Below are 21,594 nucleotides of genomic sequence, written 5' to 3'. Positions count from 1 at the left end.
CGACGTGATACTTTTATAAACTGTGCGGTTGAGCCATCACAAGGTTTTGTTGTTGGGGAATCTAAAAATCTCAAGAGAAGACAAGGTTTCCTTTCCATTCCCACAATTAGAGTAGTTTTTCTCGTCAGATTATTCCAGTTTGTGGTTCGGCGATCACACGTGACAGTGAAAAGAGGAGAGTAAAGAAGGAAGGAACTCCATGTCACCAAAGCTGATGATCAATTGAATAATACTATGCAGAGAAATTTTCAAATGATTACAACAAGTTGTTCAGGATTTTATTGGTTTTTTGCCTCTCTTCGCCCTGTTATTGGTCCAGAAAACTCGCGTCAACTTGTAGGAGCTCGACTGTGATTTAGATGACACACAGTAAACAATATCCAAGCGCTCGCTTTCGAACAGGAAATGAAGCATTATCTGGTGTAAATTACTAGTTACAAGAGGTACCCCTCAATCGTTATTGTCATTCAGGCCTTACCTTGTACACAGCCATACAGTTCTACCCTCATTGATATCCAGTCCTGCCACTCTACTGGTTTAAAACGAATGTAACGCGCTGTGATTGGTGGGTTAAGGTCGTGATAAACCACGGTATTCTGATCAGTGTTTCCGGCAAAAACCTTTGAATAAACAACATAAGAGGTTTTCCATTAATTCTTTGATAATAATTAATTTTATGAATATCACTTATTCATTAACTTTACGTCAGTTATTACGATGTGAAAACAGTCCCACAACTCATTCATACGCCATTCCTATAATCGTTCCTCCGGAGGGCTTAATATCATGCAATTATTACCGGCGGTGCGTTTGCAAAATCCCTGCAAATGATGATCCAAAAATACTTCTCTTCTTGTCTAAACGAGAATCAATACACAAGAAATCAATTTTACCTTCGTTGTGTTTTGTCCTGGGGCTGTATAATTGTAAAACCTTTCAGTATCGTTGCCGTACTGCAGATTGTACTTTGTAACCCACTCTCCCTGGTGTCTATTACTTCCTTGTGTTGCCACACGTGTCACTCGAGTGTGTAGAATAACCAGATCAACTTGGAGCCACTGATCCGTATCACTATTTTCAGCTGCCCAAGATCCCGCTCTGTCAGGATTTACAACATGAAGTCTGCTCTGCTCTCAGTGGCGGAGTGTTTAAAATCTCTCCCTGAAGAGGTGCTTAACTGTCCATCAGAGATTTCACCACTTTGCATGCCGAGAAATCTTCCACATTCTGTTTACGAAAGGTTAGCAGGCGTTTTACAAATATAACTTATCTACAGCAGCGAAATAAAAGTAGCTATGAGATCATGAAGTAATCAATCAAGCGTAGTTTACACCGAGCTAAAAAATGTCGTTAACACAATCACAGAAACTTTCAACGAAATGAAAAACCTTAAAGAGCTCCTATGATCAGATCAACTGTAATGTATACAATGATTATCAGCATTAAAGGAAAGCCATTTTCCTTACCTTTCACGCATCCATACAGTTCCACTCTCAATGATATCTCATCTTCCCACTCCACTGGTAGAAAACGTATGTACCTTGCTGTGATTGATGGGTTCAGGTCGTGATAAACGACACTGTTCTCGTCTATGTTTCCGTCAAATTCCTGCATCATAAGAGATGCGAATAAATGTTGAGTGTTTTTATTTAAAATGCGCAGTACGTGCCCGCCTTGTACAGATAAGAATTTAAGGTAAACCGTAAAATATATCACGAGCGATTTGATTCATGACATTTATCCCATGCCACCGTACGGTAAAATGAAGTCGAACTTTTTCTACAGATATCTATCTGAGGTTAGTCTAAAACTGGATCAAGATGAGATTTGTACCTGGGCAAAGAAAATGGTAAATGTATGAAATTTTCATACATCGTAACAATTTTCTTGAACAATTGCCGACTCATGCATCGTAACAAATCGAGAGACGAAGCTGATCTGATTGCAAAGAGGACTGTTTGTCCTAACAAACTACTCCAAGAACGTATTGGGAACTTTCAGTTAAGGAATGAACTTGGCTTTGTGTACAATGAGCAGCTCATGTTTAAGAACCCTTCCAGGCTTCTGATCAGTTTTACCTTTGATGTGGTTTGTCCTTGTTCCGTGTAGTTTTGAAATCTCACTCCAAAGTTGCTGTATTGTAGCTTGTACTTCTTCACCCATTTGTTATGTTGATGGGATCCCTGTGTTGCTACTCGTGTTACTTTAGTGTTTTGAGCCCTGAGATCGAGCTGAAGCCACGGATTAGTATCATTCTCATCAGCTATCCAATTCCTCTCTGTGTGATGTAATCTTACAATTTTCGCGTCATTCTCTTTTTGGGACGAGAAACTTAGCTGCCCATCGGTGATTGCACCACTTTCCATACCAAGTGTTCCAAGACAACGTAAATCTATTTTAAAACAAAAGGAATTCTAAAATAATCAAATAACACGCCATTGGTAGATATTTTCCATTTTACATAATCAAGTACATTTTGACTTCTGCTCACATCAGGTGTATTTTGTTAATGAGAAAATATCTCCTTAGTTCTGATTATATGTTTCTGAGTAAACGTTGTTGCGAAGAGCTTGGTGTATAATCTTACATTTTAACAGATCAAGAGCATCAGATCTCTTCATTGATGTTATCAGGCATTTTCTCACATAAAACTTTGAAAGCCCACAATATATAGAAATCTCGTTTTAATTATTTTTTCTGCAAATTGTTGGATTAATTGATGGCGTTCATCCTTTATCCGAAATGAGTTGATGTGAACCCAAAACGGGCGAACGTTTTTAAAGCGGTGTTATTATGTCGGTCGCTCATGATGAACAACAGATATCAGTTTGAGTGTGTTACGAAAACGTGTCTACTTGCTCGTGGGTCAGAATACTTCTAAAACATTCAACGAACCTGACTTGAATAATGCTTGATCAACCTTTAAGGTAAAGGTCTTTCTAGAAATTCCCAATTACATGTAGAAACTTGATTATAGGGAATTACGCAAGGCTATTTTTTGCCGATGAGGCTTACATAGTTAGCTTATTATGGAACTTCTTGAACCTTAGAAAAGGTATTTAAGAGTGACGCTTTAATACTTGGCATGCGTATAAAAGCTTTTTGAGCGGGAAGGTATCATTTTCATGAAAATATCAATTACTGGAATAAACCAGTTTGTTGCCGCTACCAGCGATGCCGAGTTCCGAGACCAAAAGGTCCTTTAAAAAAGATGCTCTTAACAGACAGCTAATTCGGTTTTTGAAGCGTAGAATTGTAATATATATATCATTTTAATTTTAATTAAATATTCCTTTCTTTCAATGTTGAAATGGGCTTCTAGATTGGGCTCGCACTTTAAAATTACCTCTGATGTTGTAAACCTGAAATGCATTGGCGTCCCCAAGACCACACTTCTTAGATTCCTTAAGTTTTTTAATTTTCCGCGGTGTAGTAGCATTTGCTGAACACGTGTCATTATTCTCAACTGCAAATAACCTGTAACCTGCTCTAATTACAGCCACTGCGCACTTTGAAATAAAGCTCCCAGGCTGTGCAGGGTAAATTCCATTCAAGATAGGATCGGACACAGTCAATTCATGGGTTAAACGACTTGTACCATCCAATTCGTAGCATCCAACACTTTTATGTCCTGAAAGAGTAAACAGCAAGTAGAGCCGTACAACATTGTAACTATCAACTAGACCGGGTAACAAAAATGTAAACAGAGGGGGTAAGTTTCAAAAGAAACTATGGTGCTACGTCGGTGGGAGAGTATAACAAACCGCCGTAAAGAGTTTCAAGCTGAAGTTCCGAGCGTTAGCTCTTCGTCAGAGCGAAGGACGAAGAGATAAGAAGCATGGTGACCTCTATTTTTTTTATTGTAGTTTTTGAAACAGACATTGGTAAGGAACATTGAAGGAAAAAATTGTTCGAAATTTTTTTTTTCTGAGGAATCACCTGAGGTCGTCTCATATTCACCTCAGAGATCATTTATAGTGTTCTTTTCAAGAAACATTATTTGCATGTGCATTTTATTTTGCCATTCATACTTTAGATCAATGTCGATCTTGATCAAAGCAACCTCGCACCTACCCCTCCCCAAACCCAACCACAGTCAACTCATAAACAGCTTGAGTTAATGTTGGGTCTGGGGAGGGGTAGGTGTGCAGTTCCACGTTGCTTACGCTTTTTCAAATTTTTCGGATTTTTCATGATCTGTAATAGAAACTTCCTCCAGAAAAGAATTCAGAGAAAAAAAAACGGCCCAAAATTTCACTACCTCTCAATCCAAAAATGAAAAAGTTCCAGTAAGTAGGAAATTGATAGGAATAGGGTTTTCGATTGATTTTGCTGTTATGTCAGTTCCCTTGGGTTATTGGAAAATTCCCCTCTTAAAGATTTCGAATAGAATCCAGTAATAGGTCTGCAGCAAGTGAAGTATGCAAAAAGCAGTTCTCTGCAGAAGTCGTGGTCTTCTCGAAACGCAAATGATTGCTCCCACAAAACACAAAGAAACGCCTATCCATCACACATCACATAAAATGGGTGTATAAGCGACAATTCGCCTTTAATTTAAGCAAATTTTATTGAAACAGAAGCTTTAGCAAGATTTCCTTAAAACATAATATTCCAATATGCACGGAATTCTTTCTAACCGAAAACAGCAGCATAAATAATAACTGCCGCTTTGTTTTAGAAAAGTATGGGGTTATACGGAAATATTTGCAAAGCTTTTTAGGGCGACTAAATCCAAATCACGGGGATCCATAATTCCAGCCTTGCGGGGTACTGCGGTTGCAGCATGGATAACTTGGTATAAAATGTTTAGTACACTCTTACCCTTAATGTAATAGACATGATTGATTTGCTTTCCTCCTTTACCACCAGGCGGACATTGCTGTGATTGGTTATACTTGTGGAAGGCCGTTATGGCCGAAGCACCGGCTTGGCACCGTCCACCATCCTGAACAGCAAAGATGTGAAATCTTTGCCTCTCGGCAGCACGAAAGCATTTGTCGATGGAATCATTCCTTGTTGAGTAGTTACCATCCAAGATATCATCTTTTCCTTCCAATGTTTCTATGGCAGGACTGGTTGTATCGTCTTTGAAGCAACCAATTGACTCGTAGCGATTTGATGCTATTAAATAAAGTTTCAAAGTTTTCGTCAAACCTTGAATGAGAAAGTCACTATTCTTAATATGATTTTCTTCTGCCATTTATGGACAAACTCTCTCAGGTATCTTGTGAAATATTTAATTACGAATTCTTCCTGTAATAAAAGCGGAATTGTGATTATCCCGTCTATCTTTTAATCTTATCTTTTAGTCTTGGGAATTAATGATCAGAGATTTCACATGTGGCGGATGAGAAGATGAATACAGTAGTAAAAAGAGGTGCGAGAGCGTTAAGAAAACCTGAGGATCTCCCGACAAAGGAGTGTCTTTTCTTCAGGATTTAAAGCTACTTGCAGACAAGTATTTATTGAAAAAGGAATGTATTACATAAATCTCAGATAAGAGATGTCAAATTTAGTGGTTTTTGAAACTTTTGCTTGCAAAATTTTAACTCTTTTACTGCATTGAGCTCTAATTCTCCGTCTCTTGGTGTTTTGTATTTTGAGGCGAGAGAGAAAATTTCTCTTGGTCTTTGGCGCTCTTTAAAGGGTCGCGAATACCCTTTTAAACTGGCCTATCGGGGTGTCTATGACAAGCCAATTGTCCTCTTACGGAGTTGGGTCTCCCTAGATTTTTTCTCTTTCGGTTTGTCTGATGAAGGTAAATGATTTGATACGTGGTTTTTCCGTTATTTTGGTAAGCCTCTGCAGTATCTAATTCACCATTTAAGAGCGAATGCCCACTAGCACCGAGCAGGAGATGGCACATGATAGAGAACCAATTTCCTTGATAATTTTTTAAAGATACCCATTGGTAGACCAACGAACGTGGTGAGTTTAATTTGTTTAAATATATCTTTTAAAACCAAAAAAAATTAAAACTTAGAACACCCCACTTGTCATGAAAACAGCTGAAATAAACATATCTCATCCCCTCCCAAACAATCTGCTCTGATCTAAGTTGCATGGCATTAAAACTCTGTTTTAAGCATAGAAATGTCTCTTTGAAGGTTAACCAAGTTTTTTAGTCAATTTAAAGACCTGTAGATTTGAATTGTTGCGCCACGGGAAACTTTCAACGATCGCTAAAAATTCGCGTACTAAAAATTCTCTATTTCGTGCACTTTTTCAAGCGACATTTTCTTTGCCCGGTAAAGCTCTGAATCGCTTGAAATTTCGAATCCTTGGAAAAGGAAATGTTTTTATAAAAGCAGGTATACAATTAATTTCCGGGCTTTCAATGAGTACTGAGCACCGTGGCTTTAAAAATTGGGAAATTCACGTCAATTAACTGTGAACAACTGGTAACAATGAACGTATGCCTTCAACAAAATATTTGTATACTTAATCCTTTTTTACAGTTAGTCGCAAGAAGCATTCATCGAAAAAACTGCAGTCGCTTCGCGAGGAATGCGCATGTCAGCGTTGAGGAATGAGTGGCTAAGTCAATGTTATTGAAATGTTCCATCAGAACTTTCATTTAGTCATGCCGTAAAGTTCGTCGGGAGCATGGGGAGAAAATCTTTGTCGCCGTCCTGTATACGCTCTAGGATTGTTAACGACGACGACTGATTATAATGAAGTGTGTCAATTAAATGTGCCCCTAAGATGGATAAAATGGTGGTAACCCTATTCTCACCCGATTCCTATTTTGTTCTAATAGCTGTCTCTGAAGCCTTTTAAGGTAGGATATTCGTGTCGCTAATTTTGGAATTCATTTACTGATGTCGCAACCTCGTTCCCAAGGTTTCTCCCTTCCCACCCCAATCTAAGAACTAGGTTGTCGATGTAATGAAATGGTCGCTATTGTTTTTCCTAGATGTCGTCAATTTGTTCGTTTCCTTGAAAGCCCTGTAAAATAGTTCAGCTAACAAATAATTAATAATTGAATGTTCCGTTCACTTTTTTAGCTGCTTCTCGTTCCTCATGCTGTTAAAACCTCAGGGTCTAACAATCGCATAATCACACTTTTTCCTCTCCGCTTTTGTATAGATTAGATCGATTATTCAACGTTGCTTCCTTGAAAAAGAAGAAAAAAAAATATATGAGTATAAGAGGTCGCAATGTTCACCTTTGGGAAAACGTGTGTCGCTGCCTCAGTTTTTCATGCTCAAAGCATGAAAAAGTTCCCAATAGACTTACTTGCTGACTGCTGTAGTATATCTACATGATGGGAATTTAGGTTTCGTCTATTCGTGTAGCTTCTTGGTATTTTGTTTTGCTTCTAAAAGATCATGAAAAAATAAGCTGGGAAAATTGAAAAAAACCATGTAAGTTGATCCGGCTCAGGGCGACACTAATTTTGAAATGCTCACGGAAATAAATATTTGGTCAATATCTTGTTCAGAGGATCTAAAAATGCAGTTCTTCAGCGCTGTGGATTACTGACGACAGAATGGATTAATTAGAATGTATACATTTTATAATCCTTTGCGTATGGGTTTGTAGAATGTGCTATTTGTTGACTTCCGGTTGACACGCTTTTGTTGTGATAACCGCTATTTTAAGATGCTTCCTACCCGGCGCTGGTAAAAAGCCCGAAACTAATTTTTACACCCCATTTTAGGCCAGCATTTATTATCTTAAGAATGTCAATTTCAATTTCTCCGATGTTTTACCGGGTACAAAAAATGTCCCTTAAAAAACACGCTAAATTACAAATTATTCCAGGGTGAATTTTAGTTAATTTCATCGGCTTACCGTGACCTCTAAATTTTATTCACTGGCGTAAGATTGAAGTCAAGTTACTTGCAAAGACTTCAACAGCAATGTTGAAAGCAGGAAACGGTTCTTTCTATAATGCGAATTCAAAAGGGCGAATTCTATGGGAAGGTACCAATCACGTATTTTTAGGACGCCTTTCAGGACATTTTGGCTCGTGACGGCTTCTTTATTTTATGAAGGTTTAAAAAGATATTTCTGGAAAAAAAATTCCATCACGTTTCTCAAGCCACTATAGGGTATCGTCAGAGAAAATATGAAGAATTTTAAATTTTTGAGATGTACCACGAATTTCCATTTTCGCTCGGTTGTAGTGGACATTCTCTCTTCAATGTATACAATAAGTCTATCTCGTTGCGCTACTGAATGATTAACCAGGAGTCAAGACAGAGGGTACCTCTAAATTTTCATTTGCTTCTAGTTCGGCAGCAGTACTCATCAGCAACGTACACGAATGTGCGATCCAGAATTATTGAATTGAACCTTTTTTTATCTCACCATTTATGCAGGAAAATGGTCTGGCATGCTAATATTGAATTTTTCTGCATATGTCTTGAAAATTTTCAGTTTGCACTCCTTTGGTGTACACATGATCCATCCAGGATTCACCGACCAGACGGCAGTTCAGAACTTCTTCCTTAGTGCATAAAATCTATCCCAGACCACCTTGTCGAGTTTTCCTTTGCTTTTGAGGGCGCCACTCGAGAGAAAATGAAACTGAAACTCCAGAACTAAATGAATGCTTATCCGCCATGTCTTTGATTAAAGTGTGAAGGTATGAATTCGTGAAAAGATTTGATACTTGAATACTGACCATATTAGCAATTGCTGCTTTGCGTATTTTTTTTTCCTAATACACTCCCGACTGAAAATGGAAGGGTGATCTAGCGCCTAAGACATTTCTAAAATAAATGCGTCCTAATTAAATAGTAGCAAAAGGCCATTTCTCCTCCCAGTTCACAGCATACAACAATAGCTATAGGCACTAACCTAAATTCACACACTTGTATTTGACTTCCAAGTATTTATATGTGCCTTGGCATGGATCACCAAAAACTGAAAAATCTGCATGTATCTCGCAACTAGCTTCTTCGTTGCACTTCAACCGCACAAAGAAAAGAGGGTTCGCAGCTTTGCAGTCTGTATCGCTAACTTCGGAATGATGGCAAGTGTTTGAGTCCAGTCTACCATAATTTGCATCGACAACTTCGATAGTTCTTTGGTCAATATCACAACTTATGGTCTTATTTCCTCCCTCGCAAATGATAACAGACCATAATTTCTCTAAATAAAGGAGGAAACAAACAGCACTATCAATACGCCAAAAGTTTTGGAATAGTGTTCACTTGCAGAGCATCCTTCAATTTTGCTAGTCTCGTGCCGGCGTCTGTTCAACCAATAACTTACATGTTGTCAATACCGCGTTTCTTGTCTGAAGCAGCCAAGTTTACATCAATTGGTTTGACAGTTAACTTTTTTTAATTGTGAAAACATTGTTTGGTACCTTGGTTTGTGACTGACCTGTGCAGTTGGTTCCATTTCCCTCATATCCATCTTTACAAGTGCATTTGTAAGATCCCAGGGTATTGTTACACACAGCATTCACATCACAAGCGTGTATTTCCTTTAAACACTCATCTGTGTCTGTGACAACAAAATTAAATCCCATCAGTATATGAAAGTTATTTTGACATTGTTTGGTACCTTGGCTTGTTACTGTCCTGTGCAGTTGGTTCCATTTCCTTCATATCCATCTTTACAAGTGCATTTGTAGGATACCAAGGTATTGTCACACTCAGCATTTAAATCACAGTCGTGTTTTCCTTCAGTGCATTCGTTGGTATCTAACTCAACAAAAAACATTTTTGATTTGTGGTCATTCCTTTTTGCCACACGACAGGTATCATCGAGAAAATAGAGAGTATGGTATGTTGCAACTAGTTACGTGTATATTCAGTTCCATTTCCTTGAATTCCATCTTTATACGAGCAATTGTAAGATCTTAGGGTATTGTTACACTTAGTTTTTAAAATGACAGTCATGTGTTCCGTTCATACACTCATCTTGATCTAGAACACGAAAAGGAAAATAATGTAATTGAGACCTTTTCTCTCACTAATCTGAAAAACTAAAGATAAAAGACGGAGTGTGAATATGTCAGAACTAGTTACCAGTGCATTTAGTTCCATTTCCTTGAAATCCATCTTCACAAGTGCACTTATAAGATCCCTGGGTGTTGTTACACACAGCATTCACATCACAATCGTGTATTTCCTTTAAACACTCATCTATGTCTATGACAACAAAATTAAATGCCATCAGTATATGAGAGTTATTTTGACATTGTTTGGTACCTTGGCTTGTTACTGACCTGTGCAGTTGGTTCCATTTCCCTCATATCCATCTTTACAAGTGCATTTGTAGGATGCCAAGGTATTGTTACACTCAGCATTTACATCACAGTCGTGTTTTCCTTCAGTGCATTCGTTGGTATCTAAATCAACAAAAAATAGTTAAAAAAAACAGTACGACCCAATGGTGTTATTGCATGTCGTATTACCCTCACAGCTGTGTTTACCAGACAAGCACTCGTCTATGTCTATAAAAGGAAAGAGAAGACGATGGACTCCATCTAAGTTGGTTTCCTTAAAGATTTTCATGTTTTATCTAGATATGGGGTCACATCTGATCTTTGCGTAGACTTTGTACTTAGTTTTGTTGACATTGCCTCGTAAAAAAAGGAAAATGAGAAATTACAGTTTGTTCGTGTAGATGGTGTGTAAGAAACCGCGTTAAAGAAAATTGAGACTGAATGACAGGGGTAAAAAACAAAAATGAGTGATAAAATCCCGTTCCAAGATGAACCATGAGAAGCAAAAGAGTTGTTCATATGTAAGTCCTAATTTTTATTTTGAATAACTTGTGCCATTCTGGATTATCCTTCTCGCAAGCCATGAAAGCCAAAAGCTTTCACCTGCGATGTGCTGTGACTATCAAACTATTGCCGTGTTCGGGATTGTTTCGTACTCATCCCTTTCAAATGAGTCTGCCCAATCACCTAAAAGAACTTCAATCGAGGGAGAGGCTTTAGGAGCGTATCACCTATACATTATGTTTCCTTCTTAATAAAAATATAGGATTCCTTACCCTCGTCACAATTATGGCCTTTAAATCCAGATCCATTAACACACAAACACTGATAGTCTCTGTCTGTAAACCCAACTTGGCATGTTGCATTATTCTTGCAAGGATTCTGCTTACAAGCATTCTTAGGAAAGAATGGAAGAGATAAATTTAAAATGACATTTTTGCAGGCGTGACAGGTCCCTTGCATGGGTTCATTTGTTCCCCTTGCAAGCGGGTAAAATTAACGGGTTAGAGAGGCTAGGGTATCCCTTGGTCCGGTATTAAAGCTTTCTCGGACAATGAATAATACTTTTAGCCCATAGAATTCATCCTCACCTCTGCTCCACGGTAAATACAACTTCCGTTTTGCACCAGGTCTTCATCGTGTTCAATAGTCGCGTTATTCAGATCACACTTGTGTTTTCCAGACGACTGTTTTATCTTACAGAAGTTATAACTGACGCAGTTAGGTTCCAGGTAGCATTGAAACATGCAGAGATCCTCGTTGACAACGTCAATAGTTCGAACCGTGTGATTCTTCAACCGGAAGCCGAGTTTAGGAAAACTGGTGAACTTTAAATTGCGGCAATTACCTAGAGAAAGAATCTACTAAGTTAGAAAGTTGCTATGTTGTGCTAGGAACTTTAACTAAAACTGGAACTTTAGATAGATAGATAGTTTTATTAAAATTACCCTTGCAGCCGAGGGCTGAATTACGATAATTTTTACAAATGTAAAACGTAAATTAATTATAACTATAAATTATATAATGATAAATTAAGAAAGTTCATTCATAAGAATTTAACAATAATAAAGCTTATCATTATGTAAACACTAAATTAATTAAGATACAACTAAAATTATTCGAAATCAGATCAATTAATATATATATGAGTTGTACAATCATCATCATGGGGGATCTAAATGCCAAAGTTGGTGCCGATAACTCAGGCAGTGACAGAGTGATGGGAAGACACGGGAGTGGCATCATCAGTGAAATGGAGAAAGGCTTGTTGAGTTTTGCACAACTAACAATCTAGTGATAGGGGGCACCCTTTTTCCAGATCCATAAAATCACATGGTGTTCCCCGAATGGCAGGGATAGAAATCAAATTGACCATCTGTTGATCAATGGGAAATGGCGGAGATCCCTTCGGGATGTCAAGGCGAGGAGAGGAGCTGACATTGGAGTGTGATAATCAAGATACCAAAGAAGTGTGATGATCAAGATACCAAAGAAAGGGTCTCTAAGTGATTGTAACAACTGGCGAGGAATTACCCTTTTGTCTGTGCCGAGTAAAATCTTTTGCAAGGTCATTATACAGTGCATCACCCAAGCTGTTGATGACCTCCTGCGGAACGAGCAATCTGGTATTCGCAAGGGGCGTGGATGTACGGACAATATTTTCACACTGCGGAACATACTTGAGCAATGTACTGAGTGGAACAGCGAGTTGTATATAAATTTCATCGACTATGAGAAAGCGTTCGACAGCATTCACAGGGACAGTCTTTGGTAGATTCTGAGAGCATATGGCATTCCACAACGCATTATTAATATCATCAAATGCTTCTACTTAAATTTCACATGTTGCATCGGTCAGGGAGATCTAAGTTTTGAAGTTAAAACCAGTGTACGGCAGGGATGTGTCCTCTCGTCCATGCTATTCAATATTGCTATCGACTGGGTCCTTTGTCGAACAATGGAAGATCAGCGAAGAGGCCTTTGATGGACCCCTTTTACTATACTCGAAGACCTCGACTTCGCAGATGATACAGCCCTATTGTCCCACACACGACAGCACATTCAGGAAAAGACAGACCGGCTCAGCATGTTCAGCAACCAGGTCGGCTTGAGAATTAGCTTGAAGAATACGGAGGCCATGTGTGTTAATGTCCCTTCCCCAACAAAGATCAGGGTAAGAGGACAGGACATCCTTCCACACAGCTAACCTCAGGAAGATTCTGATAATCTTCTGGCCTCAGAAAATATCAAACGACCAGCTACTGAGGCAAACCAAGCAGGAGGATATTCATACACTTGTCAACAGGATAAGATGGAGGCGGATCGGTCATGCAATGCACTGGACACCTGAAGGCAAACGAAGCAGAGGGCGCCCGAAAACAACTTGGCGCAGGACAGTAGAGAAGAGACTAAGGGGGCTCAATTACAGCTGGAGCACCATTGAAAAACTGGCTAAAGATAGACAGGGTTGGAAGGATTTCGTTGCTGCCCATGTGCCACACAGACATGATGGGTAATACGTAAGTAAGTAAAACGATTGGTTTTAAAACGCAGGACTTGGAACTCGCGATTTTTCCGTGTTCGCAACGTGCCAAGGTAAGGTGGCGGAAGTAGTGAATAAAGCTTGTGATTGTTGCCGTTTCTTATCTCTTGAAACATTGAGTTACCAATCACCTCTCTCCTGTCATACAAAGCAGGTATGTTAATAACTTCTAAAGCCTGTCTATAAGATAAATCATTAGTGCTTATTATGCGTAGTGCTCGCTTCTGCAGGCGTTCTAACTGATCGGAGAGATATTGCGGTAGAGAGGTATTATAGACTGGACATGCACACTCTACAACTGGGCGTATGCAAATGATGTAGAAACCTAGAAGGTCATTAGCTGGCACTTTCGCGCGCTTTAATTGCCTAAGAAAGTAGAGAAGCGACTTTCTTACATATCATTTCTACGTGCACATTCCACTTCAAATCATTCGATATCATAACACCTAGTAATTTAACTGAAGGAACAACCTCAATGTTCGCGTTGTTGATAGTAACAGGCTCTAAAGAATTCTATGACTTCGTGAATGATATTCTAAGTTCCTTGCACTTCGATTCATTCAACTGGAAACCATCAGCACGAGATTTTGTAACAAATTCATCAAAGCGCGACTGCATCGAGCGAGCTGGTTCCGTTCTTTTCCACACACTCAGCGAGGGTAGTATCATCTACATACTTCCAGAAGTTCGTATTCGCCACACTTAGGTCATTAATCATTATTAGAAATAACCAGGGGCCGAGTTTGGTCCCCTGAAGAACTCCTGCTGGTACAGCACGCCATTCCGATACACGAATTTAGAGCAGTGTTACTCCTGAATCATTACCTTAATTTGAATTTTTGGTTTTCTGTCTTGCATAGAACACCAGTCGAGTAGTTTTAAATATTGTTCTGAATGATCACGGCAAAAAGTAATGTCCCCGTTGTGATGAACCCCTACAAATTCCCTTTGTTATTATTACAAGGAATATGAGTATTTAATATTAAGTAAAGTATAACTTTTTGATGCGATCACCTATTATGATCGATCGATCAGTCGACGCCGAAGTCTACAATCAACCTGTGTTGATATGTAGAGTAATTCGTGTTTATCACGTAATGATGCTGGTAATCTCATCTGAGCATGTTTAGTTCGTTAAAAAAGGTTACTGTCAAAACGTTTTGGGGGAGCTTTTGTTTAGTCTCGGCTCAAAAACTCAATTCATGAAATGCGTACGGGTTTTCATTGATATGTAGCTTGACTGAAGATTTGGACCATATTGAGTATTATGAAAGCAAAGCGAGAGATAATTAAACTTGCTGACGTATAACTCAAGGAGTTAAAAACTCCCCTGTATATTAAAACTTTTTTACCAAACTGACTGAAATTTACCCTTGAGCATGCATATTTTAAGAGCGTAAGTGAGTGTAACAGGAACAATAAATCCTAAAATATCACATTTTGGTCGAGTGAAGTAGAAATACGATGAAAGGAGTCATGCGACTGCTTTTTAGAATCTGATGTCCGAGTAGTAATTGACAACAAAACTTGAAAAGCGATAGAAAATAGGACGCCGCATGCTGTACTAACGGTTTCTTGACAAATTCCTTTTTCTAGAATTTTTCGTTCAAGCCATAGGGTAAAGTCTGCATTTTCACATTATCTTCATTAGGAGCGTGTTTTCGAAAATTTCCGTTTTCGATGGACAACTTTATTATCCAGATTGGTGTTGATGGTACGATAAACTTTAAGAATAAATTTGCGTTTTAAATTTACTGCACTAAGTGAAAGTGAGGACTCAAAGTTAGGTGTAGAATATCGAGCCTGAGGAAAAATTTTCATGTCAGTCAAAACAGGATATCTGCATCAATTAATGATGACTTCTTTTTCAAAAATACATCCTCTGTAGTGAACACATCCGTAGTTTCAAGCTGCACTAAGCTACTTACTTTCCTGTATTTGAAAAATAAAATCAAACACATTTATTTCCTTCAAAGCAAAAAGGCTTAAAATCTTTTTACGATCATTGAAATGTGCTAAATAATTTTCGCTCTTGTTTCGCCATACTGACGCGGACGATAGAAATTCATTTATTTTGCCTGAGTTCGTCAAAATCTCGTGATCCTTATTGCATGAGATAACTGGCAGATTCACTCTTGCAAGGTTTTGAAAATCTGTTTTTAGCTCACAGTGAAACCTGTGTTTGATGAAAAAAAAAGACTTTGCTACCAAATTAAAGTTGCTTTGATAGCAGACAGAAACGGTCTGTTTTGAGACTCGTGTCACATTTGCAAAGCAAGGTGGTGTTTGCCACCTTTGTTTTTGCGCTTTTAAAAACTTAAAAACTGACAAAAATGAAATACTCTGAGAAATTTAAAACCTTTGAAAATTAAATACTCTGAGAAACTCCACGAGTGGACGATGAACGATCTAAATTTTGATCACACAGGACTGCGTAAAATTTGTTTAACAAATTTTTTCCGTGAGAGCCACCTGTTTGGGTTGAAAAGCCCTTTTTAGGAAGTATAATGAATGCATGTGGGTATTTATGTATATAAACAAATACAACTTCCTTTCTGCAGAGGCTCCCCGCAATCCACAAAGTCGTCAATTTATAGGATTTTAATATTTGAATCAACTTAAGAATCAACTTTAGAGCCAGATTTTACCAAAAGGGTCAAATTTTGATGCAAATAACACGTTTCAGCCCAAAGTAAAAAGCTCTGTTGCTCTTTCTTTTCTTTTTAATTATTTTCCCCGAAACGTTATTTATAGTCGAAAGACTATATTACATAACTTGAAAGGTTGTACTTCTGTGTCAAATTTTCATTTGATCCAGCCGAGCCATTTCAACTGAGTTCAACAAGACTTTCCACTTGTTTTAAAATTCGAAGATCTGCCTATAGTCATCTTATCCTTTGTGCCGCATCAAAAAGTCGAGAACGTTTATGGAAAACATTGCAGAGACCTGATTAATTATTTTGAAGTAAAAATTTCCTAAAACTCATGTTCCCTAGAATTTTAATTCTGACATTTTTATAAAATATGAGCGTTGTCTTATGCCTATCTAGAGCGAAACTTGGTCAAAATTGGTTTATTTTCTTAAATATTTCGGGAAGAAGTTTGTGTGGATGTCTCAAGGCTTAGTTATGTTTATAAGGATGATAAAAATGTAACATAAAGATTCGGTAAACTTTTAAATAGTACTCAAACATGAGCTAGGACATAACTGTAAGAAAATCTCACCTTGTCCTTCTGGTATTAGAGAAGCCAAAACGGTGAGAACAAAGCAGTAGAAAACAAACAGCATGTTCCCACAAAACGCTCGCTATAATTCCAACGAACAGCTTAAGTGAGTTTTTTCAACTTTATGCCGAGGAACATCAGACAAATTGAGACAGCCGTAGTTAAATATGCGTTCAAATACTCTACACTTATTACTTTCGGCGGGAGATTGTCACCATAGCAACCGACTTGTCTCTGTGCAAGCGAATAATTAACCATATCTATAAAGATGAGGTTTTATATAACCACACACAACCATCCCAGCGGATATAACAGTGTGTTTTGACTTCAGGTTATAATTACCCATGCCCAAAATATTCAATTTTTTTCAAGGGACCTACTTGAGGCTTTGTTACAGAAACAGGTTAAATATTCTATTCTATTATTTAACTATGTATTTACTTCAATAATAATTACAGGACTATAAACATACATAATCAAAAGTAGCAGGAAGCTCAATACTATAATTTTACGACTCCAGACGATTTTAAGTTCTGGAAAGCAGGAATTCTTAATGGTTAATGAACGTCTTTTCATGAATGTTCGATCAGAAACAGCAAAATTACCACAAGACAATTCCCAGGTCTCTTTGCGATACCCCTACAGGAGTAACTGGGCCTACTTTCCTTTCTTTCTTTAAATTACTTTGAACGTTTTCTAAATTCACCAGTGATGACCAAATAATCTCCACAAAGAAAAATGAATAGCATGCTTTATGTACAAAAGTGTATATCGATAAGTGAATGGAAAAAATTCAAATTCTAAGCTCCTTGAAACTTTTGAGGCGCGACGACATGTCACGGCGTTTGCAAATCAAACACAGAGACAAGATAAACTGGGCGCTGAAAAAAAACCCAAACGGAAAGATTTAACAAAGACCCTTAAACTACATAACAAAACGTTTTGTTAAATGTGATGAATGATGTCAGCTTCCCTCAAAACAAGTTAACAGGAAAGTATTTACAGTACTGTGGATTGTTTTCTAGCTATGATTAAAAATCATGCCCGAAATTAAACTTCTTCGTCTATGTATGTGAGAGAGAGCCAGTAATTTATTTTTTTAAAAGAAATCATGCATTAATAAATGATTCAGACACATTATATCATTTAGGGACATTAGGTCTTATTGGAACTATTAAGAAAGCGAAACACAAAAAGTTTTTTGAAGAACAAGTGCGAAAAAGATTAGGCAGTAGGCACAAATAAACATAGTCTAGAAAATGCGGTTTGTAAATTGAAACTCTGAACTAAAAAGGAACGACTTTGATATCTAAAGGTTGCGCTGGTTGACCTACACCTTGAACCCTTAATAACAAAACCTGAAGAATGAGGAAATAACCAATAAGCTAGGGAGTTTAAAAACAAGCAACAATCAGCCTTCAAAACAGAATTTCTTCAGTCTATCCAGTTGGAAAAGTGCTGCCATATACATTTCATTGAAGAAACACTTTTGAACAAATTACAGGTAGCTGAAGCTATGAAGATTCAGCTTTTAGTCTTCCTGTTTTCAAGAGTTTCGTAACGACATGAAATCCATGGCATTTCTTCAAGAGAATTAAGTATTAAGTTAGATTTCTTGGTATTAAATTGAATTCTTCTCGCAGATGATTTTAGTCAGAGGTGGTGTCGTCGGTAAGGATGTCAGCATAAATTTTTGCTCGGCAAAAATCTGTCGCATGCAACAGCTTATACGGTAGTCAAATATATCATCGTCTCTGATTCCTTTCGATTCCTTATTAAACTTTGGTTTACAGGGAAATTATCTGTCAGAGTGTAGCTGAGATATTGCGTACGCTGTCGTTGATAGAAAGGTGCGCTAAGATGATAGGAAGTGACGTTTTATGTTCATCCGTATTAGTGATTTTTTCAAGTATTTTTCTACCATCATCTAAGAACCAGGGAATAATTTTTGAAAGTCAAGGAACCCCGAGACACATCCGAATGTTTGCAAAATCGGCTCCACGGATACTTCCAACTTCCTTCACGAGTAGACGAAGTCATGCAAACACTGAAAAAGCCCTCTATTACTTAATTGCAATCTGTTTACAGGTCAACGAATTAAACTACTTTCTTCATATTCCTTTCCCTTTTAAACCTCAACTAAAAGTCAACGTTCTTATTTATTATGCACTCGACATTTTCCTGATTCTTTCAAGGCTTTTCTTGCGTTTTTATCAGTAAGTACTTTCTTAGTCCAAACTTTTCATGACTAACAACACGGGTGAATAGTTTTCGGTCTTCAGCGTCTTAGATCAATTTCATTTCCTTTCCTGGGAAAAAATGATCGCGCTTCCCTTAAAATTAATATTTGTCCCATAATCAGGAATTTTTAATAACAATAACTGACCACACGACCACCCTTTAGTTATGAAAACCTTATTGTGGAGCGAACAAAGCTCCCTGCGATTCAGTGTCTATTCAAAAACTAATCTACCTAACCTTAAAACACTTCAGAACCAAATAACGTAGAAGATAATTACCCTTACCAGGTGCTTTAAATAAAGAGATTTCATTCCTACTGTCATGCCCAGTTGTAGATCACATTGGTAAAGAACCCATACTTAGTAGCCGAGAAACAAACCATCTATGTGGCAAATTATTCATGACAGTTTTTTAATAACTTGCATGGAGTGTGATCTCTTCGGTGATGCCAAATTAAATCTACTGAACACATAAGACTCGCCAACAGATGTTGTCTAAAAATGTGAATACTTTCTTAATTTTACTCGCTATGACGATATCGCTTCATGCAGGTTAGATTATTATTCTGCCTAAAACAAGGGGCCAAATATATTTGGAATAGTTGCTTTTTTGTTCTCTTCCGTTTTCTTTGTTTGTTAATGTTGTTTTTGTTCAGTGTATTCACTCTGAACAAAGACAGAAAAAGCCTAAGCTATCCTTATTAGACGAATCTTTAAGAAAAAATATAATCGCTACGAGTTTTACGAAATTGGTAATTATCCAAACCAAGTTATACATCTACATCTTATCGATAATCTGCGCGCGTAGGAAGCATCAGGGAGTAAAAAGCTTCTAACATTCACGCCTTTTAGGGTGCATCAGTTTGAAAGCATATTAACTATTGTGAATACTTTTTTAAAGATTAAAACCGGAAATGCACTAATCTTCAGATTTAGATCTTATGAAATTTGAACAAACATTATTAAGATCAACTTAAAAGCCAAATTGTGACAAAGAGTCAGGCTCTGTTACCTATAACATGTTTCAACGAAAGGTTTAAAGAACTGCTTTTTTCTTTAAATCTTCATTTGGCCCATGATAATTAATTTTCATTTCGAAACTGTAGAAAAGCGGTGTCAGGTTTTATGTCGATCCAGCCGAGCTATTTCAGTCAAGTTTAAATAAGCCTCTCAACTTCTTTTTAAAATACAAAGGTCCGCCACTGGCCATCTTATCCATCCTATGGGATCGAAAAGTCAAAAACGTTCATGAACAGCATTGCAGAGACGTGAGTAATTACTCTGAGGTAAACTTTCACTTTAGGCTTCTCCAAAAGCTATTTCCCTAAAATTTTATCCGTTTGTATTCATCTTACTTCAAAAGCTTGGGTTGTAAAATGACAAAATACTCACGAGCCTCTTGTATTCTATTGCAAGAAGAGTAAGTATTTAGACGAAATAATTCATTATACCGATGTGAGGAGAAGAGTCTTGTGCCAATTCCCCCTCCTCCCCCGCCGCCTTTAATTCAGACGCTATGAGATTGTTGTACAGGGAAGGTTGACAGGGGGTGCGGGTTTCTCGAGCAAGGGCCAAGGAAATGAAAAGCCCCGTCTATGCTTCACTTCACGTCTTTTCAAAGAACTTTCGAGCAAAGTTGGATTTTTTATTGCGAAACAATTATCACTTCTTTTCTGCAAGAGATTGTAATAACAGGAACCGACTCGTTTCAGTTGTTTTCAAACTGTGCTAGCGAATAATTAGCCCCATCAACATGACAAGTTTTTATATAACCACACACGACAAAATCCACGAATACTACAGTGTATTTTGACTTCGGCTTGAAAGTGCTCAAGCCCCAAATTACCCTTTTTTTCGGGATATGAAAGGCTTTGGTACAATTTTATGGAAAAAGGGTCAAGATTTTATCCTCACACTTATTCAAATCTTCTCTTCAATAATAATCTCTGAACTATAGACATGTATGATCAGAGGTGACAAGAAGCTAAGACTTGAGAGATAATGGGTGCTTGACGTCTTTTCCAGAATCTTTGCTCAACAATTTTTTTTTTGAAGATCAAAAATTCCATCTCATACTCGGGATAAAGATTTTAAGGAATAATATGAGTCGAAAAAACAGTTTATTTTGGTTTTTTTCCTAAAGACGCCAACTTGTAAGATTTTAGTTTCTTATTTAAATTACCCGAAAATTATATACCTGCCAACATGGTGCAACTTGAGCTGGTCACTTTCAGTAGGTTCTGAACGATTCCTTTAATGCAAGGAGAATCTGAGAAAATGTGGCAACAGTCATGTCCCTGAAATTTCTTCAGCTCATATACAGACACTGCAAGACCCCCAACCCCCGCACCCGCTTCTGCAAATTTCGGTAAATTTCCTGGACACATCCCAAATTTCCTTTAACTTTTGAGAATGTTTGCAGAGTTAATAGGGACGCAAAATGCCTCTTATATCTACAATTCACTATCCACTAGGCCTGTGTTCAAGGCCATTCAACGGCCACGTGAGTCGTAAGTGAATCTTCCGTCTCTAACCAAGGGAGGCAACGTTAAGAGGGTTGAGAAAGTAAGGCAAGAAAAGAGACTGAAAGGATAAGGAAGCAAATAAACCAAAAACCAAAAACGAAGGTCAGAAAATTGTTGCACTGAACTTGAGGATTCTCGTATTTCGGTGAAACATATTTCCACGTTCTTTCCCCCAATAAAGTATTATTATTTCTCAATGTGTTATTTTATAACTTAAGTGCAACTAAGTAAAGAGCCATTACTGACATCTAGGAACCAATTTATTGATTTTTAACATTTAGTAATTTAAACTGACACTACTGACTGAAAACTCACGCAAAATGGTAGTTGTTATTACAACTACACCTTTCTCCTCCTTTTTACATGAAAGAG

At 37.7% G+C, this 21,594-nt stretch overlaps 1 protein-coding gene and 1 pseudogene across 2 annotated transcripts; both read right to left on the bottom strand.

The window, feature by feature from the left end:
- Nucleotides 1-467: 467 nt before the first annotated feature.
- On the bottom strand, nt 468-1,614 carry LOC149039422 (EGF-like repeat and discoidin I-like domain-containing protein 3; annotated as a pseudogene). Its single transcript, XR_016180239.1, has 3 exons — nt 1,467-1,614; nt 894-1,227; nt 468-620 (listed from the first exon to the last, which is right to left on the bottom strand). The product of XR_016180239.1 is annotated as an EGF-like repeat and discoidin I-like domain-containing protein 3 (transcript).
- Nucleotides 1,615-1,997: 383 nt separating this feature from the next.
- On the bottom strand, nt 1,998-5,200 carry LOC149039421 (uncharacterized). The gene is made up of 3 exons (XM_089184067.1): nt 4,822-5,200; nt 3,347-3,631; nt 1,998-2,392 (listed from the first exon to the last, which is right to left on the bottom strand). The coding sequence occupies exons 1-3, from the start codon at nt 5,198-5,200 to the stop codon at nt 1,998-2,000; spliced, it is 1,059 nt and encodes a 352-aa protein (XP_089040193.1).
- Nucleotides 5,201-21,594: the final 16,394 nt, after the last annotated feature.

This window comes from Pocillopora damicornis, chromosome 10 (genome assembly GCF_964200805.1).
Source record: "Pocillopora damicornis chromosome 10, jaPocDami1.2, whole genome shotgun sequence".
Lineage (NCBI taxonomy): Eukaryota > Metazoa > Cnidaria > Anthozoa > Scleractinia > Pocilloporidae > Pocillopora > Pocillopora damicornis.
The sequence above is the reverse complement of the archived record's forward strand: the minus strand, read 5'-3'. Positions and strand labels throughout refer to the sequence as shown.